At 36.6% G+C, this 20,319-nt stretch overlaps 2 protein-coding genes across 4 annotated transcripts; both read left to right on the top strand.

The window, feature by feature from the left end:
• Window positions 1–120: 120 nt before the first annotated feature.
• Window positions 121–9,613, top strand: LOC110092255 (probable protein phosphatase 2C 41). Its single transcript, XM_020816732.2, has 7 exons — window positions 121–440; window positions 518–678; window positions 4,492–4,734; window positions 4,858–5,041; window positions 5,104–5,211; window positions 8,680–8,834; window positions 9,157–9,613. The coding sequence occupies exons 2-7, from the start codon at window positions 640–642 to the stop codon at window positions 9,295–9,297; spliced, it is 870 nt and encodes a 289-aa protein (XP_020672391.1). The 5' UTR covers window positions 121–440; window positions 518–639; the 3' UTR covers window positions 9,298–9,613.
• A 5,782-nt stretch (window positions 9,614–15,395) lies between these two features.
• LOC110092251 lies at window positions 15,396–18,518 on the top strand. 3 transcript variants are annotated; one of them, XM_028698449.1, is made up of 4 exons: window positions 15,396–15,538; window positions 15,630–16,788; window positions 16,861–17,007; window positions 17,592–18,518. In XM_028698449.1, the coding sequence occupies exons 1-4, from the start codon at window positions 15,482–15,484 to the stop codon at window positions 18,068–18,070; spliced, it is 1,842 nt and encodes a 613-aa protein (XP_028554282.1). In that variant the 5' UTR covers window positions 15,396–15,481; the 3' UTR covers window positions 18,071–18,518. The 3 variants fall into 3 exon arrangements, with proteins under 3 accessions (XP_028554282.1, XP_028554281.1, XP_028554284.1); XM_028698448.1 differs by having other exon boundaries at window positions 15,397–15,538; window positions 15,627–16,788; XM_028698451.1 differs by having other exon boundaries at window positions 15,405–15,538; window positions 15,635–16,788.
• Window positions 18,519–20,319: the final 1,801 nt, after the last annotated feature.

The raw sequence follows: 20,319 nt of genomic DNA, 5'->3' as shown, positions 1-20,319 counted from the left end.
GTTAGAATATGAATTATAAGTTCTCAATCATCATGCTGGCCCAACACCAAACCTAAGCCCGGTGGTGGGTCGTTTCAGTCAATAGCAGGTAGCGAACGTTTTAGAGTTCTTTTACTCCCTTGGTTCTTTCCTTTTGCTTCCTCCACTCTTTTTCCCTCCCCCTAATTTATTTGATTGAATTCTATTATTATTTCTAGCATTCTCCCTCCCTAATACTCACATTGCACACACACGATTCTATCCGCTTCTCATGCTTCTCGTTTAGCTTCGATTCAAGAAGATGAACCGCAATCCTAATCTCCTCTATTGAAGAGGAAAAGAACGAAGAACGAAACAAGGGAAGAAAAGTTTGATTTTTTTATTTGTTATTTTCAGAGAAAGGAGAGTGCTTTATCTGTTCTCTCTGACTTCTTCCACGAAGCGATAAGTCTGACTCACAGGTAAGGGGATGCGAATTCCCGTTTGATTTTTTAATTTATTTTGAGATGATCGAATTCCGTGGTTTTGGGGTGCGCAGGGGTGATTTTCAACGGCAAGTGGTGATATTGCCAGCTTTATTTTGCTCAAAATCGAGTTTTGCTGCTGAAGAAATTTGTATATGACGACAATTTATGAGGGGAACTGGGATTGAGAGCTTAAATGGATAGATTTTGCTTTTTCAAGGGTATCTGCTCTGAGGTGATAGATCGATTGGCCCTATTCTCTTTTCTCAATTTAATGAAGCGTTGTGATTAGCTAGGAATGAAACTACCCAGTTTTCTTGTTACCTTTTTGCTTTTATTATTACCATTCGTAGTTTGTCATGTGTGGAAGTCTCCCTGTTTAGTAATTTCAAAACTATGAGAACTTTTATTCAACTGGCCGAACTGTGTGGATGAGGAGAAATTATTAGGCGCGGTGAACATAATTGCTCACAACCAATCATGCAACTATACACGGTTTTGTACATAGCTGTGAACAATAAATCGTTTGGCTATTTGGATGTACTCATATGGTGCTATCCGCAACTAATAGTTTCTCATGGATGAGAAACAAGTTCTCAGGTGTTCGCATTAACTTTCAATAAAAGTCCCCTTTACCTGAAGAGTAGCTTCTACTAGGTCATATACATGTTTTCCAAGCTGTTATGAAACTTTAGATTTCTCTAGTTTGTGTATATAACTGTTTGCTTAAGCTAGGGGAGTGAGAGATTCTAAAGATTTATAAACCTAAAAGGCTTAGTTACAAGGCGATTGTCTTTGCATTAAAGATTTGACATCATTATCTTTATGGTGTTAGATGTGAGATTTATACCTATCACTAGAGTCTAAAATATATTTTCACCCAGATAGAATTACATCTGGGGCAAAGAAGGTGATTGGAGCTGATTAAGGATTATGATGTGGATATCATTTATCAGTCAGGCAGAGCAAATGCGGTTTCCGATGCTTTGAGTAGGAAGTCAGTAGGAGTGGCAACCAGTTTTTTTATTTATGAGTAATTATTGGTTAGATAAATGGAGAGGCTAGAGTTAGAATTAGTTTGTCCATCAAATGTATCCGTTGGAGTTATTTTTTAGGTGATGGTCCAACCCTCATTGCAAGACAAGATCACAGAAGCTCATAAAGTAGATGTAGAAAATGCACAATTTTTAGAGTAGATCCAATCTAGGAATAGATCTAAATTGCAAGTAGATGATCAAGGTGTGATTTTTTTTTTTTGTGGCAGCAGGTTGTGGGTACCGAATAGTGTTGATTTGAGGAGAGAGATTATGCATGAAGCCCATTATTTTGTGTACATTATTCACATGAGTAGCAACAAGATGTATCATGATTTGAAGTGCATGTTCCGGTGATTTGGATTGAAGCGAGAGTTGGCAAAATTTATTTATAAATGTGAAGCATGCCAAATGGTGAAAGCTGAACATTAGAAACATAATGGATTATTGCAGTCATTGTCTATTCCTAAATTAAAGTTGGAAGAAATCATTATAGATTTTTTTTTGCGAGCTTTTTTAGGTCTAGGGAAGACCTTGATGCAAAATGGGTGGTTGTAGATAGATTAATGATGTCTGCTCATTTCTTGAGAATGAGTCAGACATTCTATTGACAAGTTGACTCAACTATGTATCAAGGAGATCATCAGATTGCATGAAATTCATAAGGTTATTGTTTCTGATCGTGATGGTATGTTTACCTCGAAACTATGGAGAGGTATTTAGGAAGATCTGGAGACAAAGTTAAATTTCAATATGACCTTCCATCCCTAGATAAATGGGTAGTATGAGAGAGTTATTTAGACATTGATTTCTTAAATCTTGTATTGAAGGATAGATAAATCTTGTATTGATTTCTTCAATACAAGGTTTTAGAAATCAATATACATATTCATCTCAATTAATTAACATTCAATATCATCAATGTCCAATCATCACTGGTACAATTTAATATGATCAATAACGACAAGTGAGAATCATCAAGTTGAAATCCATAAATCAACGACATGTATGAGAACTTAATTGCATCGAAAATCAATAAATCAAAGTTGTATCATGAACATGTAGGGGTCAATGTCATCAATCTTTTTTATTTTATCAGTTATTTAAAATATAAATCAGTACATCTAATAATTTATATGTTATCCTATCTATTAATGTCATCTACCAATACTATCAATGCGTGTATGCATTAGTATATAATTCAGCAAAGCATGACATTCAGCTTTAATGTGGTGTTTTTATTCTTTTTTTTGCATTCATTGCATCATTATATCATTTTTATTTTCTTTATCTTTGCGACATCTTTATAACATTAATGATTATTATTATAGGTGACTTTCAATAAATAATTAAGAGTCATCACCCTTTGTTCGTCGGTGTAATTGAACATCAGTTACAAGCTAAGATCAGGATAACACAAAAAACCGTCTTTAAAGAAAAGCTTGTCTGTCTACTCTTATGTGCAGGATAGTATGTTTTAACAACCAGCTCGCATTAGTTATAGAGTTAACAACCAGCCTTCTTTGCTTAGATGTACTTGTTACATTTATTTCATATCAATGATATTAATCTCTCTTTCATACATGAAATACAACATGAAATGCTTAAATCTATCAAATACAAGAAATCTATATATTAATTTATAACTTCATAAAATCATAATTTTTATTTTAACTATTGAAATTCAATAATATTACAGTCAAAATGTCCATAAAGTTCATATCTATCATATATGAAATGTTACATGGTAAAAGTACGATTAGAAAAAAAAATTATCGATTTAGGAGAGATTAAATTAGTCAAATTCAAAATCATTGAAAACCAAAATGAGATTTGGGTTACAACGATAAGAAGATTTTTCCTAACTAAAGCAACAGATGAAAACAATGAAAACCATATTTCTCTCTCCTCCCTCTCTCCTTTCCCTTTCCCTTTCCCTTTCCCTTTCCCTTTCCCTCTCTTCTTCCATGGAAAGCCAGGCAAGAATGGGAGGAGGTGGTGGCGCTGGATGGCTTTACTGCTTTGGATTTAGAATAAAATATATATACAAATATTGTTAGTGGCCTAGCATCACAGCACTCCTATCTAGCTCTACATGTTGAATCCATAATTACTGTAGAGCAAAGACTTCAGTATCGCAATAACGATTTTTATTATTTTTGTGCTCTCAAGCCTAACGAGCATAGCGCCGAAGCACTCTAGTTTAAACTGAGTTCAAATTTCATTTTAAAATAATTTTTTATATGTTGGGTTGTTACAGCTCTGGCGTTGGTAGAACCATTGCATTGAGCTCTCAGTCACCATGTTGGAGAAGAGAGGTGGAAAAGAGGAGAAAAGGAAAACATAAGAGGAATGAGAAAGAGACGGAAGAATTTTGGCGTCAAAAGTTTGAGATTTGATCGTTGTCTAGTTAAGGAAATTGTAGAGCATGAGATAAATCTTTGATCTTGATTTCCGCCATTTATAAAAAAGTTGTGAATGAAAATATATTTCTCTCGGGCTTTACGAAGTTTTTATCATGTGATTTTTAATATATTATTGCACTCTTATTATGAATGTTTTGGCTATATAAAATTGAGTTTTCAACATTTGGTTTTTCTTAGAATAATTTTTGAGTATATTGTTCAATTGAGGCTTTTCTGACAAATGCAGTAGTTATATAAATGTTTTGAAATGTTCATTTGAATATCCCTTTGAAATTAAAATTGGAAAAGGGAAATTCAGTGAGCATTCTATTTCCTGGAGGGTGGATCGACGGACTTTCCTGGTACATCACCAATTAAGATTTGGTTAATTATATTTCTTGGTAATTTTCTTTTTCATTGTTGATTGCAATTTGACTCTTAACATAACATAATGCAGAAAAAAGATTCATGTTGCCAAGCCAAAATAGTTGGATAAAGACTTGATGTTGTTAATTTTGTAATATTGATTTCAATTCTAATGCTAGAAATGATTGTCTACTGGAAACTTTATGCTTCTAATTGTGAAAAGTTTGGCGTTCACCGTTCTAGTTTGCAGGTCTTTCTTCCTCCGAAAATGGTAAAGGCAAATGCTTACAAGGTCGTGTAAGAGTTTCTTATGGTTTTAGTCTCGTGAAAGGGAAGGCTAATCATCCTATGGAGGATTACCATGTCGCCAAATTTGTCGAAGTCAAGGGACATAAGCTCGGTTTGTTTGCCATCTTTGATGGCCATTTGGGAGATAAAGTACCTCTATACTTGCAGAAGCATTTGTTCAATAATATTCTAAAAGAGGTAGGCTGTTGGTAGTGTGCATATTATTTTCCAATCATAATCAGTTTTCTAGTGTTAAAGAAAGAAAACCTTTGTATACAACATCTATATTCTAATGCTAATGCTATAGGTTTCATCTTTTAGGATGAATTTTGGATACATCCAGACAAAGCTATCACGAAAGCCTATGAGAAGACTGACAAAGCAATTCTTTCTCACAGTCCTGAACTGGGAAAGGGTGGATCTACAGCAGTTACGGCTATTCTCATTGATGGTAGGAAGCTCTGGATTGCAAATGTTGGTGATTCTCGAGGAATTTTGGTAACATGTGCCTTCCAAAATTTACCTCGGAACCTAGTTCGTTAAAACTCCCTCGCCGAATAAGAAAAGCGAGCGGAGGCCGTGGCCGAATTTTCGGAGCCCACACAGTTGATCATGAACCAGACGCAGAGAGGGACAATATTGAGACGAAAGGTGGATTTGTTTCTAGTATGCCAGGTTGTCTAGAACTGCCTCTGCTAAATCCAGACTCTTTTATATTTTTCTTTATCAAGAGTTAAAACTTATTTAGTTATTTGATATATTTTGCGTATATAGAACCAATATTTGTCCCTACACTATGATTTAATGATGAAAGTGTGATGAGATGGGGGAAACACTCGGTGCTGCCAGATGGTGAGCTTCCTGCTACCATTGGCTGCAAGTGAGTGGGAAAGACACCAGAGGCTGGGAGAAGGCGAGTAACATGGGGAGTGGGATTACCCTATTAAAATATATAGAACTAATTTTGAGTATTTTTTAACAGTTTGATTAGTTTTTTTAATAAAAAATAAAAATAACTAACAGGCATGTTTTATTCTCTCATTCCCTTGTTTTTTGAAATTTAAAAAAAAAAATTGTTGCCAAACAAGCATTGAGCTGTTAGTTTCTCTTATTTGTACTATTCGAGAGCTCTGAATCTGTTCCGGTACTAGACAGAAAGTGATGGTCATAAAAGTGTTGTGTATATCTCAGTTATGAGAGCAATATTATGTCGTTGGAGGCCAAATTTCATAAATCCTGCAGTTCTTTGGATTAAATTGTCCTATCTTTGTGCATTGGTATTCTCTCTTTGACAAACTCTGAGTTTAGAGATGTTTGTAGATGATGTGGATGAATCTGCCAAAATTTTAATTTTAATGATTCAGTATGTAGAAATGATGCTTAAAAGAAAAAAATAGTATAGAAAGTGCAGTTAGATAAACAAAACATTGGAAAAGTTGGGGGCATGATTGAAAATAGAAAAAAAACTAAGATAGCTTATACACTCCAAAAATCACATTAATGAAGCGCGAATATCAAGGCATATTCAAGTTGAAAATTTCTACAAATTAATTTGGGACTACCTGAACTCTGATTTCAACAAACTTATAGTCAAACTACACGTCTGGGCGAGACGAACCTAACGCATCAAAATTGGTCCAATCCAAGCCAAAATGGACCCAAATCAAATATTTAAAGCATACATGGAAACTTAAGAACATTAATTGTATGATCAAATGATCTCTAAATATGGCATGCTTATAATCAAATCGAGCGGCCCGATGAGACGAATCCAATGAACCCAAGATTTCTTAATTATGACATCATTAAAATGCTAAAATGATTAACAAACGCTTTATGATTGACTGGATCATTATGAGCTGTTTGATGGAGCACTCTAGATTTGCTCTAGATTTTCTCCATATTTATTTAGGCCACTTTTGAAAATCTATAAATAGGCCCCTAACTCTCAACATGAGAGGACTTTTGGGGAGGAGGCTAGGACCTTGGGCTAGAGATTCAAGAGTTCTTTAAGACATGAATCCCAGACCACCACCGTCGACGAACCCTCACCACCTGGTTGCTTCCACAAGACTTTCAGCGGCCACTGTCGTTGAACCTCTTCCCGACCATCGTCGTCGGACCTCCAGTCGAACATCATTATCATACCTCGGTTTGGCCACTTTGTTTGATCTATATGTCGCCCAATCACGATTCCACCGACCTCTATCACCTGACTACGGTCCTCAGACCACCGTTACACGACTACAGTCCTTCCAACTTTAGTCGCACATCGATTGTGGCCCCTTCGACCTTCATCACTCGATTATGGTCCTTCCGACCTCTGTTACCAGCCGATTATTTTCCTTCCGACTAGAAGTGTCAATTAGTGATACGACTCAAAAACTAGACTTGAAAAATTTGGGTTTGGGTCAACCCGATAAAGAAATGGGTCGAGTTCACCTGACAACAGTCCTTTTGACCTCCTTTCACCCGATTAAGATCCCTCCGACCTGCTTCGCCTGACTAAGATCCCTCCGAATACCATCTTCTAACTAACTATGGTCCCTCCGACCTCAATGGTCAGGCTATGATCCCTCTGAACACTGTCGCCTAAATGTCGTTACATTGACCTTTGTTACTTGACTACGATCCTCATACCACTGCCCAACTACATTCCTTCCGACCTTAGTTGCTCGCCGACTATGATTCATTCGACCTCCGTCACCCGACTATGGTCCCTCCAACCATCGTTGGCCGACTACGGTCTCACCGACCTTCGTCTCCTCACTACATTCCTTAAATCACCGTCACCGAACTACGGTCCTTCTGACCTCAATCGCTCGTCGATTGCATTTCCTCTGACCTCCATTGTCAGACTACAATCCCTCCAACAGCCATCACTTGACTACAGTCCATCCGACCTCAATCACTAGACTACGGTCCCTCCAACCACCATCCTCAAATACAGACCCATCAACCTCTGTTGCCTAACTATAGTCCTCAAATCACCATCATCTTACTACGGTCATTCCGACCTTGGTCGCTTGCCAATTACAACCCCTTTGACCTCCGTCGTTCAATTATAATCCTTTCGATCTCCGTCGCCCGTAGACTACGATCCCTTCGACCATTGTATCCTACATATGGTCTCAACGACCTCCGTCACCCGATTACGGTCCTTTCGACCATAGTTGCTCGTTGATTACGGTCCTTCCGACCACCGTCGCCTGCCGACTATGATCCCTCCAACCATTATTGCCTGACTATGATCCATCCGACCATTGTCGATTAACTACAGTCCATACAACCTTTGTCGCCCAACTATAGTCCCTCCAACATTTGTCCCCAAATTACAATCCCTCTGACCACTGTTGCCCAAATACGGTCCCTCAAACCATCGTAGCCCAACTACGATCCTTCCGACCAATGAATAGGTCAATGTTCTTTTGAAAACAGCTCTCATGTCAATGGATTTTTTCAACTCCAATCATATAACATGCTCTATATGATGTATATTTTCTACATTGAGTTAATGTCTTCTGCCGAGAAAGGATATCATTTGTAATCAATGACAAACACTAGTGGAATCATTTTAATTGGGCTAGATCCCGTGGTTTTTCCATTTCCTATGTTTTCGAAATAAAAAAATCTGGTCTCGTATGCATGATTGTTACACATCTCTCTTATATGTATGTGAGCTGGATTTTTGTACAAAGTTAGGACGTTAAAACTCTTTATTTCTCTTCCGCCGCGAATGTTATGGCACGCAACAGTAGTCATGAAAGCATACGGCTTTGGATTGAAACTCAAAATATTTTAAATCAAGCTAAACTCATCTACGAAGCTATTGTTGACATGCACTAGTCATATTCAGCTAAGAAAATAATGGTTATGCTTCTTACTCTATCTTCTCTTCCACTTATAGTGACTCCTATTCTTATTTTTTCCTTACTAATTTGTTTGATGGTTAGTATGTTTGCTTGATCAAAGGTTTTGTCCACTGTATTACGCGTTAGATTCCTTCATGTAGTGTGAACATTGATAATTGGTAAATTTATATTTTTCTCTCTATTTTTCTCATGAAAATTCAAATTTTGACTTCTGTGAATAATAGTTTGAAATGATATATATATTTTTCTATGACTAATCTGCATTTATCAGGGGATGTTCCAAGAGTTAATGGCCAGTTAGCTGTTTCCCGTGCATTTGGGGACAAGAGCCTCAAATCACACCTAAGTTCAGATCCAGACATTCACCCAGTGGACATTACTAGTGATACTGAACTGCTTATCCTTGCAAGCGATGGTATATGGAAGGTTTTTTTAACTAAACCAGAATCATGACCTCGCCATTGTTTTTAGTCTTTGGTTTCATTTGGACGACTTTCTTACTACTTTTTAAAGCAGCTTGTAATACAAAAATTAAAATTTTTGTACTTGAAAGCTGCTTTAAGAAGCAATAACAAAGCCATCCCAAACGAAACCTTTGTTACTGCTTCTTAAACAAGCTTTCAAGTACAAAAATTAAAACTTTTGTACTAGAAAGCTGCTTTAAGAAGCAGTAAGAAAACCGTCCCAAACGAAGCCTTAGTCTTTGTTTGAGAAGTTAAAATTGCTTTCTACTTCTTACTTTATTCAGGTAATCGACAATCAAGCAGCCGTCGATATTGCCAGGAAGTTCAAAGATCCACATGTAGCAGCAAAGCACCTAACCATTGAAGCTGTGGAAAGAGATAGTAAGGATGACATATCATGCATAGTTGTTCGATTCAATGCTTAGTTCCCACAAGAAAGCCCTTTTTATTTATAACCTGGAAGCCTTCATACTACTATACAAAGAACTAGGACAGAATTATAAGTTTTCATGATCTATTTTGCCTCTTGTAAAGTTCTTTTAGCCTTTCATTTGAGGTTGGAAGATTTATGAATTTTTCCAGTTGTTCGATTTGCCTGAAGAACAGAAGGCTGTCAGGTGGAAGATTTATTTCACAGAATAGATTTGGAATTGTAAGGATTCATTTGATTTGATCTTATTGAATGATTATAATTATTGAATATTTAGTGTCAAAAGAAAGGATGAAAGTTCTTAATCTCAATTGTGATCTACTGAGTTATTTGCTGTTGATAGTTCCCACATTCTGAAATTGTTGTTCCTGTTCCTATTCAATTGGCATGGAATTTTCTTTTAAGTATTATTGAATGTAGTTAGCTAGGGAAGGGAATGCTTCACTTAAGTGGCGAAGCTATAAATTGTTCAAGGGGGGCCAACTTTAACCTTGTTTTAGCCGATTTTTTTATTTAGATTCAATCAATCACTTTACTATTTATATGTATTATAAAAAATCAATATACTCTATGAAAATATGCTTGCAAATTTCATACGATTTTTTTTAATCCGCTTGCGGGAAGTACCCGGTGCGGGCTTTTCTAAAATCCCAAGATATTTGAAAGATAAGGAACAACTTTTGAAAATAAGAAGATCACTCAAGTAGTTAGGAGTGGTAGTAGACTTGGCAAAATAGATCTAACATTTAGAATTGCCTCAAGCAAGAATGGAGGGCCATAATAGTTAAAAGAATTCATCTTACAAAAAATTAGTAAGTCATTAGCATAAATTAGGTAAGAAGTGTATGTGATAAGTTTGAAGTCTTAATTTGATGCAACTTTCTCAAAGAATGTGGGAAAACATATTCATAACGAAGGTTAACAGGAAGGAGATTGGGGGTAACTTTATTTAATCATTTTTGAAATTGATGAAACCATAAAGAGATCAATATTAGAAAGATGGGCACCAACCTATTTGATAAATTTTTCACCATTTTATTAAGGTGGGATTTTTTCGGGGGTGTTAGATTATTCTTCACACATAAGTATTTATATGTATAATCAGCTTAGAAGAGTGAATAGGAAGAAATTAGTTTATAGTGAGATATGTTAGTAGCACATAGTTGTTTAGGAATGATGTAATAGTTGAGTGTTTTATTATGTTAGAAAAGCAAGTAGGTGTTGAAGAAATGTCTAATGATCAAAGTAAATTGAGTTGAAATAAGATCCCAATTAAAATAAAGATTTTTGAAGTGCATTCATCTAATCTTTATGTTTTATTATTCCCAATGTTGAAAGAACATCCAAAATTTTTTATCTTTTACAAACAACAGATATTGCCTCTCTTTCTCGAGCAATTATTACGTCCAGTCACCGAATGCGTTCAGAGACTAATAACCACGTGCCACGTCACCTAAAACTCGATATTGAGGACTCAGTATTGCTCGGTATACATTCGGAGATATGTTCGGATTTCACCGGACGTAATAATTGCTCCTCTTTCTCGCACACTCCCTAAAGGATAAAAGAGGGAGCCAGTTTGATCTCCTATTGATTGAGTTGAATTGTATTGATTCAGTCAATTGGCTCCCATACGTAGAGAAAAACTTATCATATCAAATTGCATCAATATTTCTTAAATTAGTGCAATTGTAATGATTTTAAAGTCTTCATATTTACATTTTTTTACTATTAACAGTTCCAAAATGTTGAATGGAAATTGTATATTATCTAATTTGAGTAAGTCATGTCAATATTATACATAACTCTCTTGTATTTTCAAAATTGCCTCTCTCTCATTTATAAAAATATTAATGTTCGGATTAGGTTTAACATATAATACAATATTTAGAGGAGGGGGGTAACTGTGATTTTAGAAAATGGATTGGAGTTAATGTCTAATATAATATATAATAATATGAAAGGTTATATATATAATATATTACGTAAACTTCAAAATTTATCGAATAAAAGCAAATCGTGGCGGTAATAGAGGGATGGATAGGATAATCTGGCAATTTTATTTGATTATTTTTAATAAACTTATTAAAAAAATGAGAAAGGAGTAGATGAGTACCGATGGAACTACCTATGAATTATACGGATACGTAAATTTTGTTTAAAAAAAATACGGATACGTTTACGCCACCAAATGTCCACGTGGCTACTCGTCCAAAAAAGGCGGGCCCCTGCCCTAGGGGTGCTTGGATGGGCGAATTATTACGTCCGGTGAACGGACGTCCAGACATCCAATCCAGACGTGCCACATCACCCAAATACACTGGACCCAGTGTATTTGGGTGATGTGGCGCGTCTGGATTGGTGTCCGGATGAATCCGGACACCGGACGTAATAATTTGCCACTTGAATGGCCGTGGACGTCCATTTATGCATGTGCATTGTTCAAGTAAACAAAAATCATTTTCTATGTATTATATTAAATATACATACTGTAATTACTAATTATACTCATACTATTTTAAAGTATATGATATCACAGTGTCATATGCTTATATATTTTTTACTTCAATGTTTGTCAAACAGAGATATATGTACATGTTCAATATTATCTTTAAATTAAATTAAATTATTATATACATAATAATTAAATTATTAGGTATTTATATTATTTTGTGCAGCTATCATACAGATAAAAAACTATTATATTTCTTAATTTTGTAATATTTATTATTTAAACTACTTAAATATTCGACCTAACAAATCTCATAAATATTTTTTGTAAATTTAATTTTGCATGAGCATGCACTTTCTACAAGATTAATGTTACTATGTTAGAAATTTATCAAATATTACTAAAGAGAAAAGATTTGAAAGGAGACAAATATACAACCAAAGAGATAAAAGAATGTTGGCATGAAAATTTTATAGAAACAGAGAACCCGGAAAATTATTATGTGCGGTGCCTAAATGCGTCCGGAGGTCAATACAGACATGCCATGTCACCCACTATATAATGCATTGGTGATGTGGCACATCCGGATTAACCTCCGAATACGTCCAGACTCTGCACTTAATAATCTCTCCATCATAATTTAGTTGAAACGCTTAAAATATATGTGGGGTTGATGCCTAGGATCCTAAGATGTAGAACACATTTTCTGAAGACAAGATAACATGGCATGATAGGCCTTCATGATAGTTGCTCTGCACGGGAAGAATTTGTTTGATGATGAGTTTGGATTAGTCAGATAGGTTGTCATTGATTACTAGTGAGAGGGGAAAAGGAAGGAATCCCTAAGAATATTTGTTTCGATAGTCAAATAATGATTTTGAGCTTAAGTAGTGAGGCTTTTATTGTCAATAAGTTTTGGAGAATCCATTCATATATAGAAAGATATATAGGAGATAGGTAGCAACATGGTTGTAGATCAAGCAGTCTCCTCTAGATTCGATCAAAGGGGGTTAATTCGGTGTTCACGGAACTTAAACCCGATATGCTACTTGCCATTATTACTTAAGGTGCGTAAAATGAAAAAGAAAAAAAAAAAATCCGAACAAAAAAAAAAGGGAGGACCGTGGTTGGCAAAGGAGGTCAGAAGGATCGTAATCGACAAGCGACGGAGGTTGGAAAGACCGTTATTGGCAAGGGACAAAGGTCGGAAATAAATCCGACGAAAGTCTAAGAACAGGTAGAAGTACGACGACGGGTAGAAGTCCGGCTACGGGTGGAAGACCAGCGTCGAGTCAAAATCTGGAATCGGGCGGAAGTCCTGCATCGGGTAGAAGTTCAACGAAAATCCAGTGATGGGCATAAGTCTGGTGACGAGCCGAAATCCGGCGTTGCGTTGAAATCCGATGACGGGCAGAAGTCTGACGTTGGGTAGAAGTCCAATGATGGATAGAAGTCCGGCGATGGACGGAAGTCCGACGATGAACGAAAGTCCGACATCCACGGTGGTCGATGAGAAGCTTGGTGGCAAGAGAAATCTCCCTCTCCTCTCTTCTTTCTCTCCTTGCTCGGGGCCCCTTCCATGAGAAATGATGGGTCAATCTATAATTTTCCGAGAGTGGCATGACCAATAAATAGAAGGAAGATTAAGGGCAAATTGGGAGTGGTTTGAATGAAATGCCGATATTGATTCTCTTGATCATTGACCGTTTACTGGGCATTTGAATGTCTTAATGATATCAAAATTGGACGATCTTGAGCTTGTTGGATTCATCTTGTCGAGACGCTCGATTCGACTATAAGCATGTTACGTTTGAAAACTTTTTGGTAATCCAAATTATGGTTTGAACCTTCCAAATGTGCTTTGGGTCTTTGATTTGGATCCATTTGGACTTTGATTTAGTCGAATTTCAAGTCGTTGGGTTCGTATTTCCGAGACGTTAAGTTCGACTATAAGTTTGTTGAAATCGGAGTTTAGATAAGCCCAAATTTAATTTTTGAAATTTCTAACTTGATTTTGTCTTGAGATTCGTGCCCGATTAAGATAATTTTTTGATGATATATATCTTATTTTGATATTTTTTAAAAATCTTAGCGATGCTAATAATTTTTTTTCTGAAAACCCAAATAGTTTCAGTAAAATTTTCCATGTAATTTGATATAGTATTCTTTCTAATTTTTTTAATAAATCATAACAATAATATTTGAATTTATTTTAAATACAAATAATATTATTTGGATTATTAAAACTCTAACGTAAATAATAATTAGTTATCTTTATCTAGAAAACAATTCGAAGTATTATTTTTAGGGAAAAGTTGGCTTATGATGTTTTGATTATTTTTTGTTAGAAGAAATGTTAAAATTATTGAATTTATTTTTAGAAGAGAATACATTAAAATTTTTATTGAATTTACTCAAAAAGAATTTAATAATTTTAAGATCTGTCTTGATTAAATTTTAATAATAATATATTGACCCAAAGTTTTTTTTTTACTTTAATATTTAAAATTATTATATTTTCTTTTAAGAAAAGAAATTATAATAAAATTATTTTATTATACAATGTTGAGCGATGAAATATTAATTTAGTAAAATATTTGATTTCATCATTTTTAAGATGATAAAATCTTTTCAATTAATAGTTAAGGGTTTTAAAAATAATTTATAAACTTTTTAAAATAGTATTTTTTAAGAGGGAAAGTTGGAAGAGAAGAAAGAAAGGTGAGCAGGCGGCTGTGACGGACCGCGGCCTATTTCTAGGCTCCTTCTTCACTTATTCATCCTCATAAGCCAAAGTCCCTCCTAGTCTTGTTGCTTCCAACTCTTCATCCATCTATTTGTTATTCATCTCCAAGCCTTAATCCACCAATCTAAGCTGGTTTCGAGGTCTATCTTCAATATCATTATTTAGGATCAATCTGGAACGAAAAGACTGGAGATTTGGCTTTCATTTGCTTTCTTGTTTGGTTGGTAATGTTTCCTCTTCCATTTTCCTTTGCGGGTTTCTTATGTCAGTTTTTTTTATCTGCTTGGAAACTCCGAGGAGGTTTACTTTCCTTAGGGACAATGGGAGGGAGGCCAAAGGAAAGAGAATGGACCTGTTTTGGGAAAAAAAAAGCGGCTTTGAGTCGGTGCTTTGATATGGTGTGAATGCTGTTCTTTCGTTGCACACACTTGGGCTGTTCATATATTTTAGATTAATTAGCAGGGAAATTAAGAAAATTACACTTTTTTCCTCATTTCTACACATCTTATGTTTTGAAATATTATGAAAAGAAGCTGTTTGATCTTTTTACTGATTGAGTCGGTTATATGTTGTTTAGCAGGTTTAATTCTCAAGAGGAGGTAAGAAAAGGAGCTCCCTTTATATTAAAACTATATTTCAATAACTCTGGCCAGCACTAGGACAAAATTTCCTCGCACCTTGAGGAAGGTGTGGGATCAGGAGGATGCAACTTTCAATTATTATTTCTCATTCTCCGCCCTTCATTTTTGTTGGTGCTTCTACTGTACAGTGAAGGGATCTCCAATCGATAACGGCTAATTTTTTAAAACTATATAGTCCTCTTATCTTGTGCTTGCACGCCCAATTTGCCTTCTTTTTCCTCGTCCTTCTTGGTAGTTCTGTTGAAGTGACTACTGCTAGATATCAGAGAATCAATAGCGGAACCTAAGCTTGGCATTTAGCTTTTCTCTATTCTTTTGCTTTCTTGGTAATACATATATAATGGCAATCTTCACTTGCCTGGCTATGTTTTTGGCTGGAAAGAAGAAGAAAAATATGGTGAGCAGCAAATCGTTTAACATATATATATGAATTTCATACCTTATTGAAGCTGTCAGCTAATTTGAACTTTGTTCTTTTATTGGAGAAGCGTAGTGGCGATGGTGAATTTCATATTAAGACAAATAATATTTCCAGCTCTTCCACCAAAGATGGCATCCAGGGTCTCCATTTTGCAGCCTCAGAGTCGTTCTCTGCTCTGGAGGAAAGATCTTCTTTAGTTCCTAATGTACCGAGTAATGATAGGTTGGCCAGAGCTGAGTCTGCAGGAGATGTAACTTATGAGAGGGGTGATGAGCATGATGAGATTCAATCGATGAAGAGAGATTACTCTGACTTTGACCTGCAAGGCAATGGGGAGTTTGGCTCCCATGGATCAAACTTCAAGATGCAAACAAATGAAGGGATCACTCCTGGGACAACAATGTTTGCAAGAGGTCATGTGAGTGATCCTGGGATGGAGCAGTCAGTTTGCTTGGCATCACTGGTCCTTAAGCGGTCATGTTCAAATATTGAGATCAAGAGAGCCTATAAGTCATTGAACTCATCAAAGAGCTTCCATTCGTGTAGCGAGCTCAAAAACTTGTCTAGAAATTGCATAGGACAATTTACCTATGAGACTCATAGCAGCCCATTATCTGTTAAGACCTCCTGTAGCGCAGATTATGTGATCCTAAAGAAACGTTCTTCCTGCCAAGTACTTCCCTCTAGATGCAGGAAAATCTGGTGGAAGTTCTTCCTTTGGAGCCACACGAATCTTCGAAAGCCTAATGCTCCTCAAAAACTAGCTTTTGCTCTCACTAATGCTAATCAAAAGTTTGGGTACTCATCCGATACACATGAACTTGTCCAGAAGCTTGATAAGCCGAAGAAATCATTAGAATCTAATAACCAGTGGTTTGCATTCTCCTTGCAATCTTCTTCACCTCAGGATAGAGTCTATGATTGGGTAAACAGCATTGATGATCGCATATTCTGTCCTATTGATGATGAAGAAACTTGCAGTGGAAAGGAAGATGAATGGACTGCTGGCCCTCGTTATATGGAGATAGGGGAATCCTCTTGGAAGAATCATTCACAAACCACCTTATGCGCAGAGGAAGAGGTGAACCAGGCTAAAAATATTATCCAGTCCTTGAAGAATTCATTCTCTTCTGTGGCTCATATCTCTGGCATGGGATTGAAGGTTATTCCTTCCATCTCAGCCTTTGGAAACCTTAGATCTGTTTCTCTTTCTGGAAACTCCATAGGTATGAAATAAGACAACTTCATTTGTATATTTCATGTATATGTAGGCTGTAATCCTTATATTTTTGTTGCAGCTCATATAACTCCAGGGTGTCTTCCAAAACACATTCACAGTCTTGATTTATCTCGGAACAAGATATCAGCAATTGAAGGCCTCAGGGACCTCACAAGATTAAGGGTTCTTAACCTTAGCTATAACCGAATCTCAAGAATAGGCCATGGTATGCATTATGTGATTCTCTGAACAATTTTGTTTTTCTATTGCTAAGAGCTTATTTTTAATCACTTTTCTTTATATTATTTTTAATAAATTTGTTTAATGTTTTTAACTATTTTTTTTTTGTTTTAAAAAACTAAATTATTTTTAAAAACACCAAAAAATAACTTTAAAGTGTTGTGAATATTCTTAATAATAGCTATCACAAGTTCACAACCGGCCACTGCCACCACCGTCATTGACTATCGCCATTGTCATCGCCGTGCGCCACTCGAAGGACGCACTCCAAATTTTATGAAACCTACCACAAAGTTTGATCAAACGCACAATACCTCATCAATTATCTTTTTTGGCGAGGAATGAGAATCTTACAATCTTCTTTTTCTATGACGAATTTTAACCAATATTCCATTATTCCATGGATTATAACAGTGTGTGCTTCCTTGTGAGTTTTGCAACACATTTGTTCGAACATTTCAACATTTTCTTGATTTAACTTATTTTCCAGCAACTCTCATTTTCAGAGTAAGTGTAGTAATTATCTGGAAGAAAAAGGGCTTGATCATCTCGTGCTGTGTTTTCATGCAGGACTATCTAATTGCACTGTCATCAAAGAGCTGAACCTTGCTGGTAATAAGATTAGTGATGTTGAGGGTCTTCACAGACTTCTAAAGCTCACAGGGCTAGACCTCAGCTTCAACAAGATCACAACAACAAAGGCCTTTGGCCAGCTTGTTGCAAACTATAATTCCCTTTTGTCTCTTAATCTCATCGGCAATTCAATACAGAGCAACTTAGGGGAAGATCAGATCAGAAAAGCAGTTCTGAGTATACTCCCTCGTCTCAGTTATTTCAACAAGCAGCCAATCAAACATAGAGTGAGGGAGGTTGGGGCAAACATGGTAGCTACGACTGCCATTGGAGATGGAAGATGGAGCTCTCAAAGGAGACCAATGAGACGGTTGGCCCAAGGCTTGGGCTCTACAACTAAGAGCAAGATTAGAGAGGGGTCTCCTAAGGGAAGGAAGAACCAGTCAATGAAGCTTCAAGTGGAGTTTTATGATTGATGTTGAGGATTTCTGGTAAGAATAATCCTTCTATTGAATAAATCAACAGAGATTGTTGGAATCTATGTTTTTTTCTGGTGATATGTGTGGTGGGGTGTTTTCAAATTTGAGATTGAAAGAGATTTACGAGGGGAGTAAGAAAATATAGGTGGAATTGCTTACTTAGGTTTTGTTTGGGACGATTTTTTTATTGCTTTTTAAAACAATTTTCTAGTATAAAAGTTAAAATTTGTGTACTCAAAAGCTGTTTTAAGAAGCAGTAAGAAAGCCGTCTCAAACGAAGCCTTACAACTTCATCCTGATGAACCTGCAACTTGCTCTTAGAGATGCGGATTTTATGTTATTTTTTGTCAAATTGTATGCTAATAACCATTGTTTAGTTTCTCCATAGTTTTGGACAAAATATCTGACCCTTGAAAGCAATTCAGGTTTGTTCCTCGTTAGTTTATTGAATGTTTTTTGTCTACTTCCATTTGCATTTTTAGACTACGAGGAAGCTTCATGCGAGGAGAATTTTGATTGGCTTAGCCTACTTGAACTTTGCCATGGCTATGAAAGAGATGCTATTTTGGTCACATAAGACGTGGGCCGTCCGATAAACTGATTAGGAGAATAGATGTATTAGATTTGATCTATGTTATGAAATATAGACCTATGACTTATTTTTATCAGATTTAAATGTGAATTTGACTGTTAACAATACAAAAAATGATTTATGTAGTCGACCCTATATAATGAGATAAATAAATCAGTTAAAATCATATTATTATCTTAAAATTATTAAAAAATACAAATATTAAAATTTATATAATATTATTAAATATCTAAAAACAAAAAATTTAGAAAGAAAAATTGAGTTAAATAAATAAATATTTAAAAATCAATTAAAATAATAGTTATGTTGCATTATGGAGTATTCACAATGGTTGAGAAATATAAAGTTTAACATCTTAGTTTTGTACTAAAATCCTACACATAGTTAGATAAGAGAGCGAGTGTAGCATTCACAAGAGACATCAAGATTTTTAAGTGGAAAACTCCTGAAAATGGGGAAAATCACAGGGTCTAGCCCAGTTTGAATGAATCCACTAGTATTTGCAATTGATTACAAGTGACGCCCTTCATTGGGGGAAGGCCTTGGCTTGATGTATTAAATATACATTATATAGAGTGTGTTACATGGTGAAAATAGGAAGAATCATTGTTGACATGTTTGCTTGGCCAGAACAGCCATAGTCGGTGGGCGACGGAGGTCGAAAGGACTATAGTCGATCGGTGACGTAAGTCGGAAGGATCGAAGTTGGCAGGCAACATAAGTCGGAAGGATCATAGTCGGTGGGCGACGGAGGTCATAAAGACTGTTGTCTGATGATGGTCGAAAAGGACAACGTTGGGTAGATGTCCAGTGATAGACGTAAGTGCAGCGTCAGATAGAAGTCTGGCTAATATCCGGCGACGGGCAGAAGTTCGGCGTCGGGTAGAAGTCCGACAGAAGTCCGGTGACGTGCGAAAATCCAGCTTCAGGCAGGAATTCGACGACGGACGGAAGTCCAACATTGGGTAGGAATCTGGTGACGGGTGGAAGTCTATTGTCAGGTAAGAATCTGGCAACGGGAGGAAGTCCGGCATTGGGTAGAAGTCTGTCAATGACAGAAGTCCGGTGTCGGATAGAAGCCCGACGAAAGTCCGGCGACGGGCAGAAATCTGACGTTGGGTAGAAATTCGACGACGAGCGGAGGTCCGACATCGGATAGAAGTCCGGCGTCGGGTAAAAATATGGCGACGAACGGAGGTTCGACGTCGGGTAGAAGTCAGACGTCAGTCGGCGGCCGGGCAGAACTCTGGCGTTAGATGGCATTCGGGTAGAACTTTTGCATTGGTAGGCTGCCGGGTGGAAGTCCGGTGGTGGTTGAGGAAGAGTTTGGTGATAGGAGAATTTTCTTTCTTCACTTCTTTTTCTTCCTTTTATTCTTGTTTCCTTGCTTAATTTTGGCGTCAGTTGGTGATCGGGCAGAAGTTCGGTGTCGCTCGGCTGCCTGGTGAAAGTCAGGTGGTGGTCAAGGAGGACCCTCTTCCTTCTCTTCCTTTCTTCCTTGCTTAATTTTGGTGTCAGTTGGTGATCGAGAAGAAGTTCGAGGTCAAATGCCTACCGGGTGAAAGTCTGTCGGTTGTCGAAGATGAGTTTCTTCCTTCTCTTCTCTTTTTGCTTGGGTCTCCTCCCCCCCCCCCCCCCCCCCCCCCCCCGCGAG

This window comes from Dendrobium catenatum, unplaced genomic scaffold, assembly GCF_001605985.2.
Source record: "Dendrobium catenatum unplaced genomic scaffold, ASM160598v2 fragScaff_scaffold_1088, whole genome shotgun sequence".
Lineage (NCBI taxonomy): Eukaryota > Viridiplantae > Streptophyta > Magnoliopsida > Asparagales > Orchidaceae > Dendrobium > Dendrobium catenatum.
This window is presented reverse-complemented; position numbering and strand designations above follow the sequence as displayed.

Coding starts and splice junctions, on each gene's coding strand:
- LOC110092255 (XM_020816732.2), top strand. CDS start 640: ATGGATAGATTTTGCTTTTTCAAGGGTATCTGCTCTGAG. Junction 679..4,491: donor TCAAGGGTATCTGCTCTGAG/GTGATAGATCGA, acceptor TCACCGTTCTAG/TTTGCAGGTCTTTCTTCCTC. Junction 8,835..9,156: donor CAAGCGATGGTATATGGAAG/GTTTTTTTAACT, acceptor TACTTTATTCAG/GTAATCGACAATCAAGCAGC.
- LOC110092251 (XM_028698448.1), top strand. CDS start 15,482: ATGGCAATCTTCACTTGCCTGGCTATGTTTTTGGCTGGAAAGAAGAAG. Junction 16,789..16,860: donor TCTTTCTGGAAACTCCATAG/GTATGAAATAAG, acceptor TTTTTGTTGCAG/CTCATATAACTCCAGGGTGT. Junction 17,008..17,591: donor AATCTCAAGAATAGGCCATG/GTATGCATTATG, acceptor GTTTTCATGCAG/GACTATCTAATTGCACTGTC.